Genomic DNA, 16,494 nt, shown 5'->3' with positions numbered 1-16,494 from the left:
AAAATTTGGCCAGGAAGTGAAAGGTGACTGGCTCTTCCTTTGAAACATCATGATCCAGCACCTGCAGAATTGCAGAGCAAAAGACAAACAAACTATATTAGCACCTCTTCCTCCCATGCCACTATCAAAGAACCTTTTGCAGGGAACGTATAAATATTATTTCCCCTCTAAATTCATCACATTTCCCAGAAGTTATGGTTTTTCAATTTGAGGCATTCACAAAGCCATCTATAACGAGAGGTAGTATTTACTTCACATGGCATTTTTGAACCAAGTTTATTAATATCCTCAAGGAGTCAGTGGCGCCAAGATTAAGGTACAAATGTTCTCATGGCCACAAAGATAGTTAAAAATTAGAAATTTATAACTCTAAGGTCCTGGGCGCTAGCCTTTATGGTAGGCTGAATTTTCTGAGGTAGTGGAATCTGCCTTTATTCTTTTTCCTTGCTGCTGACCCCTAACATTTAGGTCCATATTGGAATGGCACTTAGAGATGAACTAGATTTTTGTGAAATCACCTAAACATTAACTGAGCAACAGAAGTGAAACATGTCCATTATGGCAGCCTTTTGTTACAAGGAACCTCTAGAGATGTTCCACAAAATACTTGGGCACAGTCAGTAAACCACACTGCCTTTAATCTTCTAACAATTTCATCCACCCACTGAAAAGCTTGAACCATCTGCTCTCCAGAATGAATTTCATTTCAGGCCATAAACATGCCATGTGACAGGCTCCAAAGCTCCATTAACATGTGTCATAATTTATTTCCTTTGAGCAGCAGGTATCCTGGTTCCTGATGCCCCCAATCTAATATCCATTTGGCCAACACTCAGGTTATGATTTAAATTTACTTTGCTGAGAATCACAAAAAGATACAGAAATTTTGCTGTCTTTGACAGATCACTTTTTGTACCCCTGCCCAAATTCCAGTTGATGGTGCCCAGAAAATTGAAAATAAACCTGATCTAGAACAGTCTCACTGACATTGGTACACAGTGGCATTTTGATGTTCATGATCATTGGGAATTACTCTATGAAATTTAAAACCAGCAGGGATTCGAACATGAAGATTCAGATGAGTATGTGCATATGCAAACATGATTTGAACACTTGAGTTTAGAGTAAAACTGGTAAAAGACAGGCGGCTTTCTCTGTTTATCATGCAATGTAGCAGATAATAAAATCAGGTGGGCAATTGCAGGGGATTCCATTTGGGATAAGAATTAGACACTGACTTACTTTGAGATTCAGGTGTCTTTTAGGAATTGCTGTCAGAAGTACATGGCCCTGCTCTCATCTGTCCTCATGGTTAGGGAGGCAGGTAAGTAGGTAAGTATGCCTTTGTATGCATATATGAACCCAGGCAGAGGGCAGTTTCCCTAGGCAATATCCATTTCTAAGCCACATGAAAAGTGCTAGGAGCCTAGACTTATCCAGCAGGCTGCAGAAGCCCCAGAAAATCATGAGAACAAAATGGACAGTCTTCCTTTACCACAGGGACCAGGGTACTCTTTATTCTTTAAATCATGTTAATGATTAAATTGAGTTGGACCATGGTGTTTCTCAAAGACTTTTAAAATTCCATAAAGCACATGAGCCCCAAGAAAAGCTTTCAAAGACATAAATTGTAAAAAATGTATATATGTAATTTTTATTCACAAAGCCTAACTCGTGGTTCAATAAATTGAACAGCATAAAGCAATGAGTAAAGAAGCCAGGGATCGCAATAGTTTAATCCTGGTTGGTTCTGTGTGCCTGGGACAAGTAGAAAACCTGTGGCTTCTCCAGGACCTCCTTCCTGCATGACTTATTTCAGGACTTGCCCCTTTCTCTACTACGTCTCTGTCATGTCCCATGATGAGCAAACAAACCGGGCACATGCTCAGGGAAGAACCAGAGCACAAGCTAGCCCTACTGCTTTCATCCAGTTCCAGCCCAACCTTCTTGTCCATTTTGAGCCAGGCCACAGTATCCTTGATTGTGTACTGCAGTCCAAAGAACCAGGTTTCCCGAAGCCCCAGGGTCCGGCACACCAAATCAAATAGGTCCTTCCCTTTCCATTTCATCTGCAATATAACAAACCAAGAGGGAAACACATTGTGAGCAAAAGGCATAATCTGCTCTCACAAAAACCTTTTCTTTGCACTCTCTACTCAGATTCCAAAATGTGGGGATGACACTAAGATGGCTGATAAACACAGAATTCCTAAATAATTTTAAAGCTTCCTACACAAAACCATGAGTGAGAAAATACCAATTAGAGCTTAATGGTTTAATTACTGCAGAGCATACACAATACCTCCCTTGGACAGTTCCTTACAGATCTTAATATCCTGAAAGCTAATTTAGGAAAGCTGGTAAATAAGCATCCTCATTTAGGAGAGTTTAGCCTCTTGAGTTAATCCAGGGAGATGGCTAGCTTCTAGGGACATTAATTTCCTTGAGATTTTGTCATTAATTTTTAAAAAATCATGACCCTGCCCTTTGGTACAAGGCTAGTGTTTTGTTTTGTTTTAATTTAAAGGCTGGTTTTACTAGAAGTTTTTTAAAAAGGCAATATAGGGGAGGAAGCTGTAACCAAAATCATAAATCATACAGAAAAAGAACCATTAGAAACCTAGTTAGTCCAATCATAGGTCTCTCCTATCCCGATGGGTAACTGAGGCCAAAGGGGAGGAGGCAACTTGCCCATGGTCACATGGAGTAATTTCAAACTCTCCTGTATCTAAACCAGAGGATGAATAGACATCAATATACAATAAAACACAATACTGTGCTTATCCTACAGCCTCACTCTCAAAAGGACCTGAAGCAATGGCTACTAAATAAACCCTTTTCTCAGCTATTCACTTATAGCTGGAAAAGCAAGTTCAACATCTTAATAGGGGAAGAAAATGCCCAGCAGCTTAGTAAATGTTGCCACCTTGTGGCTTTCAAGTTAAACAATCCAGGATGTTTCCATACCACCCTTTAGCTGCTGCTCACTGCCCCGCCCCGCCACCCCTGACCCCCAAGGGCCCAGAGTATCAGGTGGACATTCAAATGTATGCTTGGTACAGTTATGAGCATATGAGGCACATCACAGTGTCAGTGGTCATACTAAGAATAATCTTGGGATTCAAATACAAGGGTGCCAGACACTGGAAGAATATCACCATTCGACTCAGAAGTGTTTGTCCTTCTACCCTCATTAGAAGTCTCCACCCAGTTCCTGGCACACTGAAGATGCACAATGAAAAGGAATGGAAAAAAAAAATTGAGATTTAGAGTCTTGTTATAAAAGCAAGAAGGAAAAAATAAGTTAGACCTCTAATATCTGTTTGGCTTTTGCTAAAACCTGATTCTACAGAGTATTCAAGTAGGCCTTCTATTTTTAATATATGTGAATGAACAGTGTGTTCCCTATGAGGTACTTAACAAGAGAGCTCATCCCTCTTCTATGCTTGCAGTAAAAGTCAAAAGGCAAAGTAGCAACCTAGATGGAAGGACACCAAAACCGCAGCAGACAAGTGGTTGAGATACACACCTTTTGTCCTTCACCAGGGCCATTTCTCCTATCTGTCCTTCCAGCTCTGCCCCTGTCCCCTCTGTGATTTTAGTGAGGCCCCTGGAACACTACCAAACTTGAGGTCTTTAGAAATTATTTTGAGTAGAATAAAATAAAATGACAAATTTTATTTTTAAAAGGTCATCTCCTTCCCCCTTTTAAGGCTCAATGCTTCTTGGCACACCCATTTCCTAGTCTGACAACAGGACAAAGGGTTTTTTAATTCACTCCGGGTTTTAGTTCCTACAGACAGACTTCACTGAAGAAATATTATTTTGGAAAACTATAAGCTTCAGGATGCTGATTATCCTCTTGTCTCTATTTTAAGCCAGTACATAGTATATATATCATAAATGACTACTTTGCTACAAGACAATGTAACACTAAAGAATAGACATTAACTTGGGAAAGTTAAACAGACATTAACTTGGAGATGGCCAAGAAGATCAAGGTAACGATTCCCAATCCATTATAACTCACAGCCATGGCCAGGCCAGGCCCGGCTTTGGTACAATGGGGCTGTCTGCAAAAGGGATGTGTAGGGCATCAAACAGAAAGCTGTGAAAAAAATGATGAGTGAATTTCTCGACTTGGGAGTTTAAATTCTCAAACATAACATCATATTAATGCAATTTTCCTGTATTTCTTCGTACTTCTTTGTTTGTAAAATGCAAAACTACCTCTGCTGAATGCAAAGAGACAATGTCTTTGTTCCCATGGAGCTGGCAATAAAATGAGAAGGGAAAAAATTCTCACGTCAATTCAAAATGCCCTACTTAGATTTTTCACTTTGACTTGTAAAATTGTAGAATGTCAGAGTTGGAAATGAGCCTACCTGCTGGGTCTACCTACTGTAGAGCTATTCCTTTTGTATAAATAAGGAAACTGAGTCACAGATTCCTCAGCAACCTGCTAAAGCAGACACTGGACTTTTTTATGGTGATCTAAGGTAGGCAACCCCTAGTTCCTCAATTGCCTTTTTTCTTCCTCTGTGGGGTTCTATTCCCCAGCCACCTTTTCCTGTAAGTAACTGGTATCTTAACACTCTTCTCCCACCCTGAAACAAAACTCATTCTTGGAGGACCCAGATATTGCTCCTTTATAGCTCAAATTAACACTTCTGCTACCTCTCAATTATTCTTCCAACAAGCATTACAGAATACATCCTATGTGCCAAACAACGTTAGACACTGAGGATGCAAAATACGGGAAGCATGGCCTATGCAGGAGACTGAAGCAAGGACCCAGGTCAGAAGAGGCTTTAGAGAACGAGTGAGAGTTAGATGAAAGGCAAAAAGAAACAAGTCTAAATAAAAAATCAATATCTAAAGAAAACTGCAAGTCATCTGGTAGAGCTGAAACAGACAGCCTGAACTCAGGAGGGGGCGTGGTGGGAATGGGGCATGATGTGGGGCCAGGTGGCTCACCATGGAATCTTTGAAGACTTTTGGGCAGAGGAGTGATGGGATCAGATCTGCCTTTTGGAATGTGCTCTGACAACAGGGTGGAGAATGAGTTGGAGGAAAGGAGCCTAGACGCAAGAAGGGTAGAAAGGCCAATTCCTGCCTTGATGAAGGCAGTGGGAGGGAGAAAAGACAGCCTGGAAAATGAAAAGGAGGCAATCACAGAACTGATGCTTGAATGCCAATGGAGACTGAAGAAGAAAGAATCAAGAGGGACACCACATTTCAGATTTGAACACTAGGTGGATTAAAGCAGAGAAGGAATACAGGAGAAGCAGCAAGTTTCGGATGGAACAGATGACTAATTAAGTTTTAGATGAGATAACGCGCCTGAGGAAACCAGGTAGAGATATCCAAAATACATCTGATTTAGTCTTAGCTCTATTTATAAAATAAAATGTTCTCTTTTTACGTAATTAAGTTTTTTTCTTTTCAGTTAAATCTAACAGCCAATGTGTTGTTTACCTACCTGAGGATATACTTTTCAACATGCCCTTCCCCAGGTGTATGAGGCTTGCTTAGTCCTCCTAATTTGGGTTTCTACTTCTTTACAAACAAGAACCATTGATCACAGTTGCTCCAGGTGGTTCTCAAGGCTCCCCGTGAAAGGAGGTCCTGGGTTGCAAATGGGGCTTCCTTGGTTCTGGCTGACTGCTCAGAACATAATCATGCTCATCTTTACAGTTTTATCAGTGACTCACTGCACTGTGCTGATGCTGTGCGGTGATCTGAACATCTGAATGTCTCCCTAGATTGTAGGTGCCCAGAACAAGAGCAACATCCGTCATGTCTCTTTTCTCCACAGTGTCCAACCGAGTACATATATACAAGACACAGAAAATGATGGCTGTCCAACAGAAGACTTGACTACTTCAAAAACCCAACACTTGAAAACTTAAGGCAAAACGAACACCCGTCCATCCACTCCTTCAACAAATATTTGGTGAACACACATTGTGTCCGAGCACCAGCCGAGGTACAGGGGATATGATACATGGGAAACAAAAGAGGCAGTCTTGGCTCTCAAAGAGGTCTAGGGCACGAACCGGTCAGGGATAGATAACCGCCTCCCTCGACTCACATATAACAATCAACTCCAGGTGTCGTTTTCAGCACTACAACACTTGTGAGTGCCATGACAGGGACCCAGAGGCTGTAGGGACCCTCTATCTTGGAAGGATAGGAAATGGCATCTAAATTGACTCTTAAGATGGGAAAGAGAAGCCGAGTGAAGATCTGGGGAAGGAGTGAGCAGAGAATTAATTATGTTTCAGGCAGAGGAAATAGCATAAGCAAAGTTCTAGAGGCAAAAAAAGTTTAGATGGTCCTTGTATGAAATTAAAGTATTGTAGTTTAGTTTGACTGAAGAATAGAGACTAGAGAATACTGTTGTGCTTCCAAAAGGAGAAAATTACCATCTAAAACCAATTCTTTGTCAGCTAACTCTGCCTCTTTCATGTGAACCAGAGAACACTGAAAGTTATCCAACTGACTGTTTTCTCCTTTTTCCCAAGGATAGATCATAACTAGTACCATTCCAGATATACAGGTGAGAAGCTAAATCATTACATAAGATGGATGCCTCAGGACATTAGGGCCTAATTTTTTCCAGGAACCAGTCTAAAAGGCATAGATAGGCTATGGTTATCTAACATCGATATGAATTTCAGCTCTGTCTCTCAGCGGCCTTGGGCAAGTTACTGAACTTATGCTTCGCAATGGGGATAATAAACAGAACCTGTCTTAGCAGATTGATCTAAGGATTAAGTGCATTAATACAATTAAAAAGCTTAAGACAGTGCCCTGCCCATAGTAAAAACTCAATAAAGGGTAGTTATTATTCATTCTTACCCTGTCTCCTCTCTTTATATTCTCAAGTGGCACTGTTTAAAGCTCCCTCGTCTTATTTTATTCCATGGATGATGGATGATAGATCAGAAAGGGCACTATCAATTCTCATTGAGCTAACCATGCTATCACTCATTTGACAAACATTTATTGAGCACCCACTACGTCCTAGTCACTGTGCTTGGGACAAGAGATAAATGATGATTCGGGACAAGACACTGTCCCTATTCATGTCTGACAGGGAAGACAGGTAAATGGATAACGAAAACATAACTTGGTAAATACTAACAGAACAGAGTGCTGTGGGAACACAACTCGGTTCCGGAGGCCCTGGGGGGTGAGGGGCTTCACTGAAGAGACACTGTCAGAGCTGGCTCTTGAAAGCCAGGCAATAGTGTGTCCTCTGGTGAAGGGGCTGAAGAAAGGGAGGTCATGCCAGCTGGAGGGAACAGCACGTCTACCACTTGGGTCCAAGCTGTTGCAAAGTGAAGGAACGTTCTTTGCACTTTTCTAGTATCTGACAAGCAGCATAATTATCCTATCTGCAGTACTGAATGTTCAATGCAGTATTGAATATGCAGCTTCAGCCTAATGCATGTGAAAGCTCAGACTCGCCACGGTTGATTAGGAACAAAGTTGTTCAATCACTGGTTCTGAGCAGTCATGCATCCCATAATAATACCTGCCGGGTCTCTAAGAAGCCAAGACCAGTGGGATTTTTTTTTTTTTTTAATTAAAACATTTCCCTTTCTGAAATGTGATCAGGTGATCACACAAAAGCTTTTCAGGCTTTGTACTTCTACTGCCTAAAGGCCATTTTGTTTGTCCTAGGGTTTGTCATTTTTCCTGAACAGATTGCCAAAAAACAGAACAGCTCCTGGTTTTAATTAAATGTTCATTTAAACCTATATCTTTCCACTTGGCCAGTGTTCAAACTGTTCCACATATACCACTACAGCAGCTACTTGCCTCATCTCAGCCTTCTGAAGAACAGGAAGGCTATGAGGCAGATGCTCACTTTGCAGACAGAAAAAAAGAAGTGTAAGGAGTGAGAAAGGTGATTTGCAGGAAGAAGAAAGGAAGGAAGGAGCATAAATCTGGACTCCATGGCATGTAAGCTCCCACTATGCAGGCCTTGTCCTCAAAATGCCCTTCAAGCGTAGAGGCTAATGGTAGTGGGTCTGGAAATACAATGCTTCATGCTTTGTGGCTGTGCTCTCTAGTACTTTAACAGTCTGCAGTACTATTTCATAGATATATACACTTGTGCTTCTATTAAAGATAGATGTGTATGAACTTTATAAACAGGACTAAGTGCTGTCAGCTTGTTATTTTTTTTTCATAGGGGCTGAATTTATTAGCTTTACCCAGAGTGAAGTGCTTGTAATTTATCAGCCTAGAATGTTTTAAGTAAATAGCACTAAGCATTTACTCTCTGTAGCAGGAACGTAGCTAGAGGAAGTAACTGACACCAATAACCTACAAGGCTGACTAAGGTCTATTAACCAGGGAAGCATTATGAATAACGTCCAAGACCGTCATCTTAAAATTGGCCGTGTTTAGACTCACAACCCTAAAACTGCCATTGTTTTTTGCTTTCACAGCTTTCACATTGCACTCCTCCCAATGCTTTCCTTAGGCCATGCAGCCATTGAATCCCTGTACTTGCTGATACAATTGTGTAGAAAACCAGCCATTGAATCCCTGTACTTGCTGATAGGATGAGTAGAAAACCAGCCACATGACAGAGAAAGGCCACAGTTAGAAAAAGACAACTTTCTTGAAGAAAGAGAATGGATTTTCTTGCTATCTATAAAGTGCCTAAGAATTAGGACCCACAGAGAAACTTCAGCTTTACAGAGAAGACTCAAATCTACAAAAAGCTACCAGAGAAGCCAACATTCCATTTCATAGAGGTCTGGGAGACCAGATTATCAGCCACATAGGAATGCTATTTGACTGGCTACCTACTCCACAGAAGGTGAAAGAGAACTGACAAACCCAGCATTCACTTATCAGGGTTTCTCCTAATTAGCTCACAAGCTGCCCCAGCTCTTGCCATAAAAGTTGTCAAAAGATTTGCTTCCTTACAGATACATCAACAGAAGGAACTGAGCCTCCTCAGGCTCGTGACATGCGTACCATGTTTACCATTATTCCAGAAATGGAAAACCAAGGATGACTGTGATTTCCCCTGTCAATGTTTATCACTAACTGACTTTTGCAGTCACTGTTGGCCTACAATAACTGATTTACTTACTATAGGACACTTGAGAATTTAAGATGCTAATGTACCAGATCCAAACCTAAATACAACTTCATTTTTGTCCACTTTGAAAAAACAGATGCCAGATACCTCAATTTACAAGATAAAAACAATGGAAAGAATTATAACAAATGATTTTGCTGTATAGTAAGTGAATAATGAGTTCCATTAAAATCTATTATTTAATCAAAGAAGATTTAAAAAATACAGTAATACAGGTGTAAAACTGATATTCCCAAACTCAGTGTGCTATCACCATACCACAGAAGCAGGTTCTTATGTCTCAGGAGCTTAAACTGCAAAACTATTGTGCTGTTTCCTGTTGCAATTAAAGGATGCACCACTCCTAATGAGACATTATTTCTCAACATGAGAGAAAAGGAGATCCTTCAAATAAAAACAGTATTTTACCAAGTAAGAAGATTCATTTCTCTGCTCTACCAGTCACGACCCCTATGGTGCTCATCTGAATCTGAGCAAAATCTCACAAACCCAAAACCTCCTCCTTGCAAAAAAAAAAATCCCAACACCAATCTCTTGTCCTGTCAATTTCTGCCATAATCAACTATAGCAAGTAATTTTCTTCTCCCAGGCCTCTCATCATCTCTGTCAGTATGTGAAATCTGTTTAAATTATTAGTTTCAAGGCTCTCCACTTTGAAATTACTTCCTTCTTCCTTCAACCAATTGCCCTGCCTTGTTACAACCTAGCCTGTGCCCTCCCAAGTCAGCAAAACTCTGTGCTTCCATTTATCCATAACTAGACCTTTCTAAGATCCCTCCCTTTATCATACTGACATGAGTCAGTATGTACTTTACAAAAACAGAAAAATGAGGTGTCTGCCTTTCCCCAAATTCCCGTCTTTCCTCTAATTCTGCAGAATTTAAACTCCTTGAAGGCAAGGGCTTGCTCTCACACGCTCATGCTCATGCTCCGTCCCCCTCTCCCTCTCCCTCTCCCTCTCTCTCTCTCTCTCCCCCCCTCTCTCCCCCTCCCTCTCTCTCTCCCTCCCTCTCTCTCTCTCTCTCTCACAAACACATAGACGCACGCAAAATTCCCGTCTTTCCTCTAATTCTGCAGAATTTAAACTCCTTGAAGGCAAGGGCTTGCTCTCACACGCTCATGCTCATGCTCCGTCCCCCTCTCCCTCTCCCTCTCCCTCTCTCTCTCTCTCTCCCCCCCTCTCTCCCCCTCCCTCTCTCTCTCTCTCTCTCTCTCTCTCTCTCACACACAAACACATAGACGCACGCGCGCACACACACTTCAAATCTCCCAGAACCCAAGCAAGTGCTGCATAATCTGCGGCCACTCCATAAATGCTGTGGTTGGCTGATGTTGATGATAATGATGATGATAACTAAATGAGGCTTCTGAGTAGAAGAGGCTTCTAAGTAATGATTGCAATGAAACAAGAATTTATGATATTCCTTATTAAAATTCTAATTGCATAATTGGGCTTTCAGGTATATATATTTTCCCCCTTTGGTGACACATACTGATTTCTTCTCTCTAAAAATACCTTGGCAAGGAAATCTAAATCTCAAAGAATCAACCAAGAAAAAAATTTCCACAGAACAAAAGAGACTAGTAAGAAAAAAATCACAGCAAGTTGGGAAGTCACAAAATGGAGGTTTTAAACTCTGATAAGTCTTTCAAAACAAAATTAATTATAGTTTTTTGGGGCAGGGGAGTCCTTATGTTTGCAGCTTCTAGCACATTTCTTGCTGAAGTGGAGAGAGGTTACGGCAGCAGCAGTGAACCTAGAGAGGGGATCTGCATCCTAAACACCCTCCTTCTACCACACACAAGCTTATAACCTCGGGTGAGCTATGCAGCTCAACTGGGCCTCAGTTTCATCATCTGTCAATTTCTTATGCCCCGTGCAATGCCCAGATTTTATGATGCTACAAGAAAAAAGAAGATGAGGTGCTTCAAAGTGGGCTGACAGGTGACAAAGGGAAAAAAATATGGTTATGGTGCTATAAAAATAATACAACCCCCCAAAACAAATAAGACAATTTCTGTCTTTTGAATTTAGCTCACAACATGAGAGCAATCACAGCCTTGTCAAATAGCTATAAAACACCCAAACCCGCTGTGTTGGGAAAGTCACTTAACCTCTTTGGATCTCAGCTTCCACAACCATCAAATGGCCTTTCAGTATTTATACCCCCTGAGTCTATGAGCTTGAGGTGGTTTTCTATAAACCTCGTAGTACTTTTTTCATTGGTATAATAATTTTCTTTTAATTCTTTAACATCTCATTCTATAACTTAAAATCATTTTCAGGGATGTAAATAACCCTTAACAGTTAACTTATGTGTGCTTTCCACATTCTTTTCCCTTACTCATGTTTTGCTATTGCTATCTTTTCCTTTCTCTTAATAATCAAGAGTTGACTTATAATAATGAACTCCCTAATGTAACAAAAATGATAATTATAATACTGATGAAAAACAGAAGGTTTTTAGTACCAAGTATGTTGTTTCATATTCAGCAATTATCAATGATTACGATGCTTGAAATACGAAAAATAAAAATTCTGCAGAGAGCTACAAATAGGAAATGACAGTAAATTCAGTGCAGATAGACACAAAGCTAAATTCCAAATGCCCAATCATGAGGTAAAATTAGCCGACCATGAAATACAACCCATGATTAAGCATTATCCAACTGATTAATGCCGCCTGCCCTTCCCCAAAATTATGGTTTATATGCAGAAGTGCATTCCTTAAAAAAAAACAAAAACCTTCCAGAACAGAGCTAGAGCATAATCCATTCATGCAAATCAGCTCATGTGGAACCCACACCTTAGCCTGGAAAGAAATTTTAAGCATTCTGTTTGTTTCTAGCTTATCTTTTGATTAAGTTTCATGGTAATTAATAATACTGACTTTGACAGCATTAGAAGGTATAAGTATGAGTGGGTAGGACTGGTAAAAATTTCTGCAGATGAATGAGAACTACTGTGGGCTTAAGACTCTAAACATTTGTTTATGAGACTTAATCTCAAATCATCATGAGTAGGATACTAGATAAATATGCTGTTGGTGAATTTAAAACCACAGATCAGTTCAGATAAGTTTAGTAATTACTCTGGACTCCAGTTTTAAGTGTAATCTGAAAGTCATATTACCAGTTACTAAAACTAGGAGACTAAAACTGGCAAGGTGGATGGGAAAGTCATAAGTAACATAATTCACTAACAGAAAGGTTTTGTGAATTTTCCAAAGCTAGAATTTGGCAAAGAAGCAAGAAGAATAGCAGCAAGCGTAGGAAGAGGAAAAAGGCCCAATGTCTTTAGAAATGATGTGCTCTGACCCCACCTAGCGGTGCCACAGTGATTCCTAAACTGGAACAAGCACCCTGAGTGACTGAAGATTTCATTAAAGATTTTTTCCCCTGAAGTCAGCACTAGTTTGGTAATAAACTTTTACTTGCTGAAAATGTACTAAAATGTGGATTTATAATCTAAATTGGACAAAGCACAAGCAGGAAGATGGAACACATCATCCTGTAACAAACCAGAGAAGCCTCACCACCAGCTGGCTAAAAAGATTAGCAGCTCTGAGAAAACTCAATTCTAGGCTTTTAAAACTTCAAATGCTTTAACTCCTAAAATTAAAATTAAACAAGTAGCAAAGTGTCTTGGACAAAAATGTAAAACTAGAATGAATAATTGGGGAAGTCATCAAAAACTAAGAAAAAAATTTCAAAATGACACATTAGGGACAAAAAAAACGGAGAATAATTAACTATAGCAGAAATAAGGAAAGAATCTTATGGATAGCGATCACAGTGGGCATAAAGCTAAATATAGATCAATTATATAGCACATTATAAAAAAGATCCTTAAACAGGAATAAGGTATAAGGGAAAGCTCCTCATATTTAGACTAATTATAGAGTCCAGAGGGTCTATAATTACAAAGGCATGGATAACCTGAAGAAGGTTCAAAGAATGAAGGAGATGATTAAAGGAGAAAATTCATAGTGCCTCTAGCATGAGAGCCTTCCTCTTTGTTCTCACACTCGCAACTCATGATAACATAAGAAGCTAATATTTACCAAGTGCTTACTAGGGTCAGGCTGTGGGCAAAATACCTGTAAATGTCCACCTCGTTCATGCTTTAAAACGATCCTATAAGAAGAATACTATTATTCTTCACATTTTACAGATGTGGCAATTGAAGTTTAGAGGGCTAAGACCAAGGTCACTCATGGAGCACGTGGCAGTGAAAGGCTATTGCCCAGGCAATTTACCTTCTTCAGGACGCCAGCTCTTGTTCCCTAAGAAATATTCTTCCTGTCCTCTACAAGATTTCTCTCATACTTATATGCTCAAATCCTAAGTTGACTTCCTACCAAAGAAGGAAATATGAAAGAGTTGTGCAATGAGCTTCTTCTGCCCACATCACCTAATATAGAATGTTAAAGCCCAGGGCTTTTAAAATCAAGTTCTTCTCCCCTGTTTTTCTGATGAAACACTGAGGCCTGGGGGAAAGAAGAGATGTACCCAAGGTCACACAAAGGAGCTCTGCCTGGAAGCCAGGGATTCAAACATCAGTTCAGGGCTCTCCGTGGTTTTATACAAGTAACACCCTGACTGCACACTGGGACCAAACGCAGAAAGTGTGCTGACCTCCTGAGTCCAGCTCTGGCCAGGCTATACCCAAGAACTGCCTCCTGCTTGGCTGGCTTTGGGGCCTAAGGACTGGCTCTAGACCTTGGTACCTCCTGAATCTTGGGTCTTAGGTTTTCTGCTCCCTGGCCACATAAGACCAGGATCCCTGGCCTCATTCTTCTCATGACCAGGACTTTGGATTCACTAGACCTTTCTTTAATCTGCCTAGTTCAGTCCCAGCCCCCAGCTAGTTCAGGTATTAGTGTGACATCTGGCCCAAAGAGGTTGCCTTCTAATTGGGTCCTGTTTCCAACCTCTCCCCGCCTACTCCCTAACATTCCAAATCATTCTGCATGCCGACCACTCTAAATCACTCTCCTAGGAAAAACCTCAAAGCTCCCTTGCATCTGATGAATACAAGCTCCTTAATCTGGCCTTCAAGGGCCTCCAATATCTGGTCTGAACCTACCAATTCAAACATATCTCTCTCCTCTCACTCTTCAAACCACAGGATTCCCAGCCACTGCCTTTGCTCAAGCAACACCCACTGATCCACTGACAGGACTGTTCTTCCCCCTGCATCTATGGACATGAACCTGCCTTCAAAGCCAGGGGTAAAGTGGATAGCGGAAGTGCTCCCCATTCGCCCCAACGCACAATAATTCCTTGCCCTCACAACAGTAACACACCTTCATTTGATACATATGGACTCCTTTGTGTTATCTTTTCATGTGTGTCCTGTTTCTCTAACCAGTTATGAGCATCTTGGAGGCTGGGACTTTCCCCCTTAATATCTTTCTGTGTGCTCTAATCTTTAAATACTGGCTGTTCCAAAATTGAACTGCAGGGGGAAGAAGTGGATGGAGAGGGAAGGGGACTTTAAAGAAATTACAAAACTTTGTATAGCAAAGGAAACCATTAACAAACCAAAAAGACAACCGACTGTTTGGGAGAAGATATTCGCTAATGATACATCTGATAAGGGGTTAATATCCAAAAATATATAAAGAATTTATATAACTCAACAGCAAAAAAACAAACAATCCAATTAAAAAAATGGGCAGAAGACCTGAACAGATACTTTTCCAAAGAGGAAATACAGATGGCTAATAGACATATGAAAAGATGCTCAAGGTTGCTAATCATCAGAGAAATGCAAATTAAAACCACAATGAGATATCACTTCACACCCGTCAGAATGGCTATCATCAATAAATCAAAAAACAACAAGTGTTGGCAAGGATGCGGAGAAACAGGAACCCTCATACGTTGTTGGTGGGATTGCAAATTGGTACAGCCGCTATGGAAAACAGTCTGGAGGTTTCTCAAAAAATTAAAAATGGATTTACCTATTGACCCAGCAATTGTATTTCTGGGCATTTATCCAAAGAGAACCAAAACAATAATTCATAAAGATCTATGCACCCCTATGTTCATGGCAGCACAATTTACAATAGCCAAGATATGGAAGCAACCTAAATGCCCATCAACAGACAATCAGATAAAAAAAGTTATGGTTCATATATACAATGGAATATTTTTATTAAAAAATAAAAGCCTACCATTTGCAACAACATGGATGGACCTAGAGGTTATTATGCTGAGTGAAATAAGTCAACAGAGAAAGATCAATACCATATGATTTCGCTTACATGCAGAATCTAAGGAACAAAAAGAACAAACTAATCAAAAACAGACTCACAAATATAGTGGACAATTTAGTGATGGACAGAGGGGAGGGGGTTGAGGGGCTGGGAGAATGGGGTAAAGGGTTAAAGAAGTACAAATTAGTAGCTGATAGTTGGTCACGGGGATGGGGAGCACGAGATGGGGAGCATGGCAGAGGAAATGTAGTTAGCATTAATATGATGGCTAGGTGGACGGCCAGGAGAGGGAGGGAGCAATTGGGGGGATCATTTTAAGAACTATATAGATGTCTAACCAATGTACTTTATTTGAAACTAATTTAAATAAATAAATTTTTTTTAAAAGAAGTTACATAACTAACTTTTCAAGGTACATGAAAGGGTCTCAGAATAGAGGTTAACCAATTGCTATCTATGTAGACACACTAAATATTATGAGGAGACACCAGGTTGAATATAGTAAAGAGAATTCTGAGCATAAAGTATGTTAAATATGCAACTAGAAAATACTTAACTATTTACAAAATAAGTCTCATTTTAGGCCAAAGGCAAGGAAGTTGAAATAGATTGTGGCAAGAAAAAAGAATTCACTTACAGAAAATGTCCATTTGATTAAAAAAGACAAGCTAAACACCAAGGTGATTTAACAGAGGTTTGTCAGGCACATCATCACTCACCAGCCAAAACTTTAAGCCCACTGGCAAGTTTACAAAACAGTTTGAAATGGTATCTTACACCAAATGCAATAAACAAAATAATGTCATAGACAAATAGCTGAGTTAGGAAGTTCTTTGAAAGATCTATTTCTACTCTCTTTTTCCTATTTATCAAATACTTAAGTTCTCTCCAGATTTCTAACCTTTTCTCCCCTTTTTCTACTTGGAGCTTTTTATTTGGGTAGCAGAGTTTACTAGAAAGAAGGCTGGCCTGGAAGACAGATGACCTGGGTTCAATCCTTGACTCCATCACTTAGTAACTGTGTAGTGGTCTTGAGCACAAGGAGGAGGGAACACTTGAGCAGAGCCTAGGCAAATAAGAATGTCTATGCCAGGAGCCAAGTGTGTTCTGGGCAATGGGAACAGCCAGTAAAGAGGAGCA

The 16,494-nt window shown here is 40.2% G+C and overlaps 1 protein-coding gene across 1 annotated transcript in view; it reads right to left on the bottom strand.

Annotated features, from left to right (window-relative positions):
* The window catches only part of NF2 (neurofibromin 2), a 70,180-nt gene that overhangs the window by 44,708 nt on the left and 8,978 nt on the right, over window positions 1–16,494 (bottom strand). The window contains 3 exon segments of the mRNA XM_015591015.2: window position 1; window positions 4–61; window positions 1,944–2,069. The exon segment at window position 1 is cut by the window's left edge and continues 58 nt beyond it. Of these exon segments, the coding sequence (XP_015446501.1) occupies window position 1; window positions 4–61; window positions 1,944–2,069 (185 nt within the window).

Source organism: Pteropus alecto, unplaced genomic scaffold (assembly GCF_000325575.1).
Source record: "Pteropus alecto unplaced genomic scaffold, ASM32557v1 scaffold190, whole genome shotgun sequence".
In the NCBI taxonomy this organism is placed as follows: Eukaryota; Metazoa; Chordata; class Mammalia; order Chiroptera; family Pteropodidae; genus Pteropus; species Pteropus alecto.
This window is presented reverse-complemented; position numbering and strand designations above follow the sequence as displayed.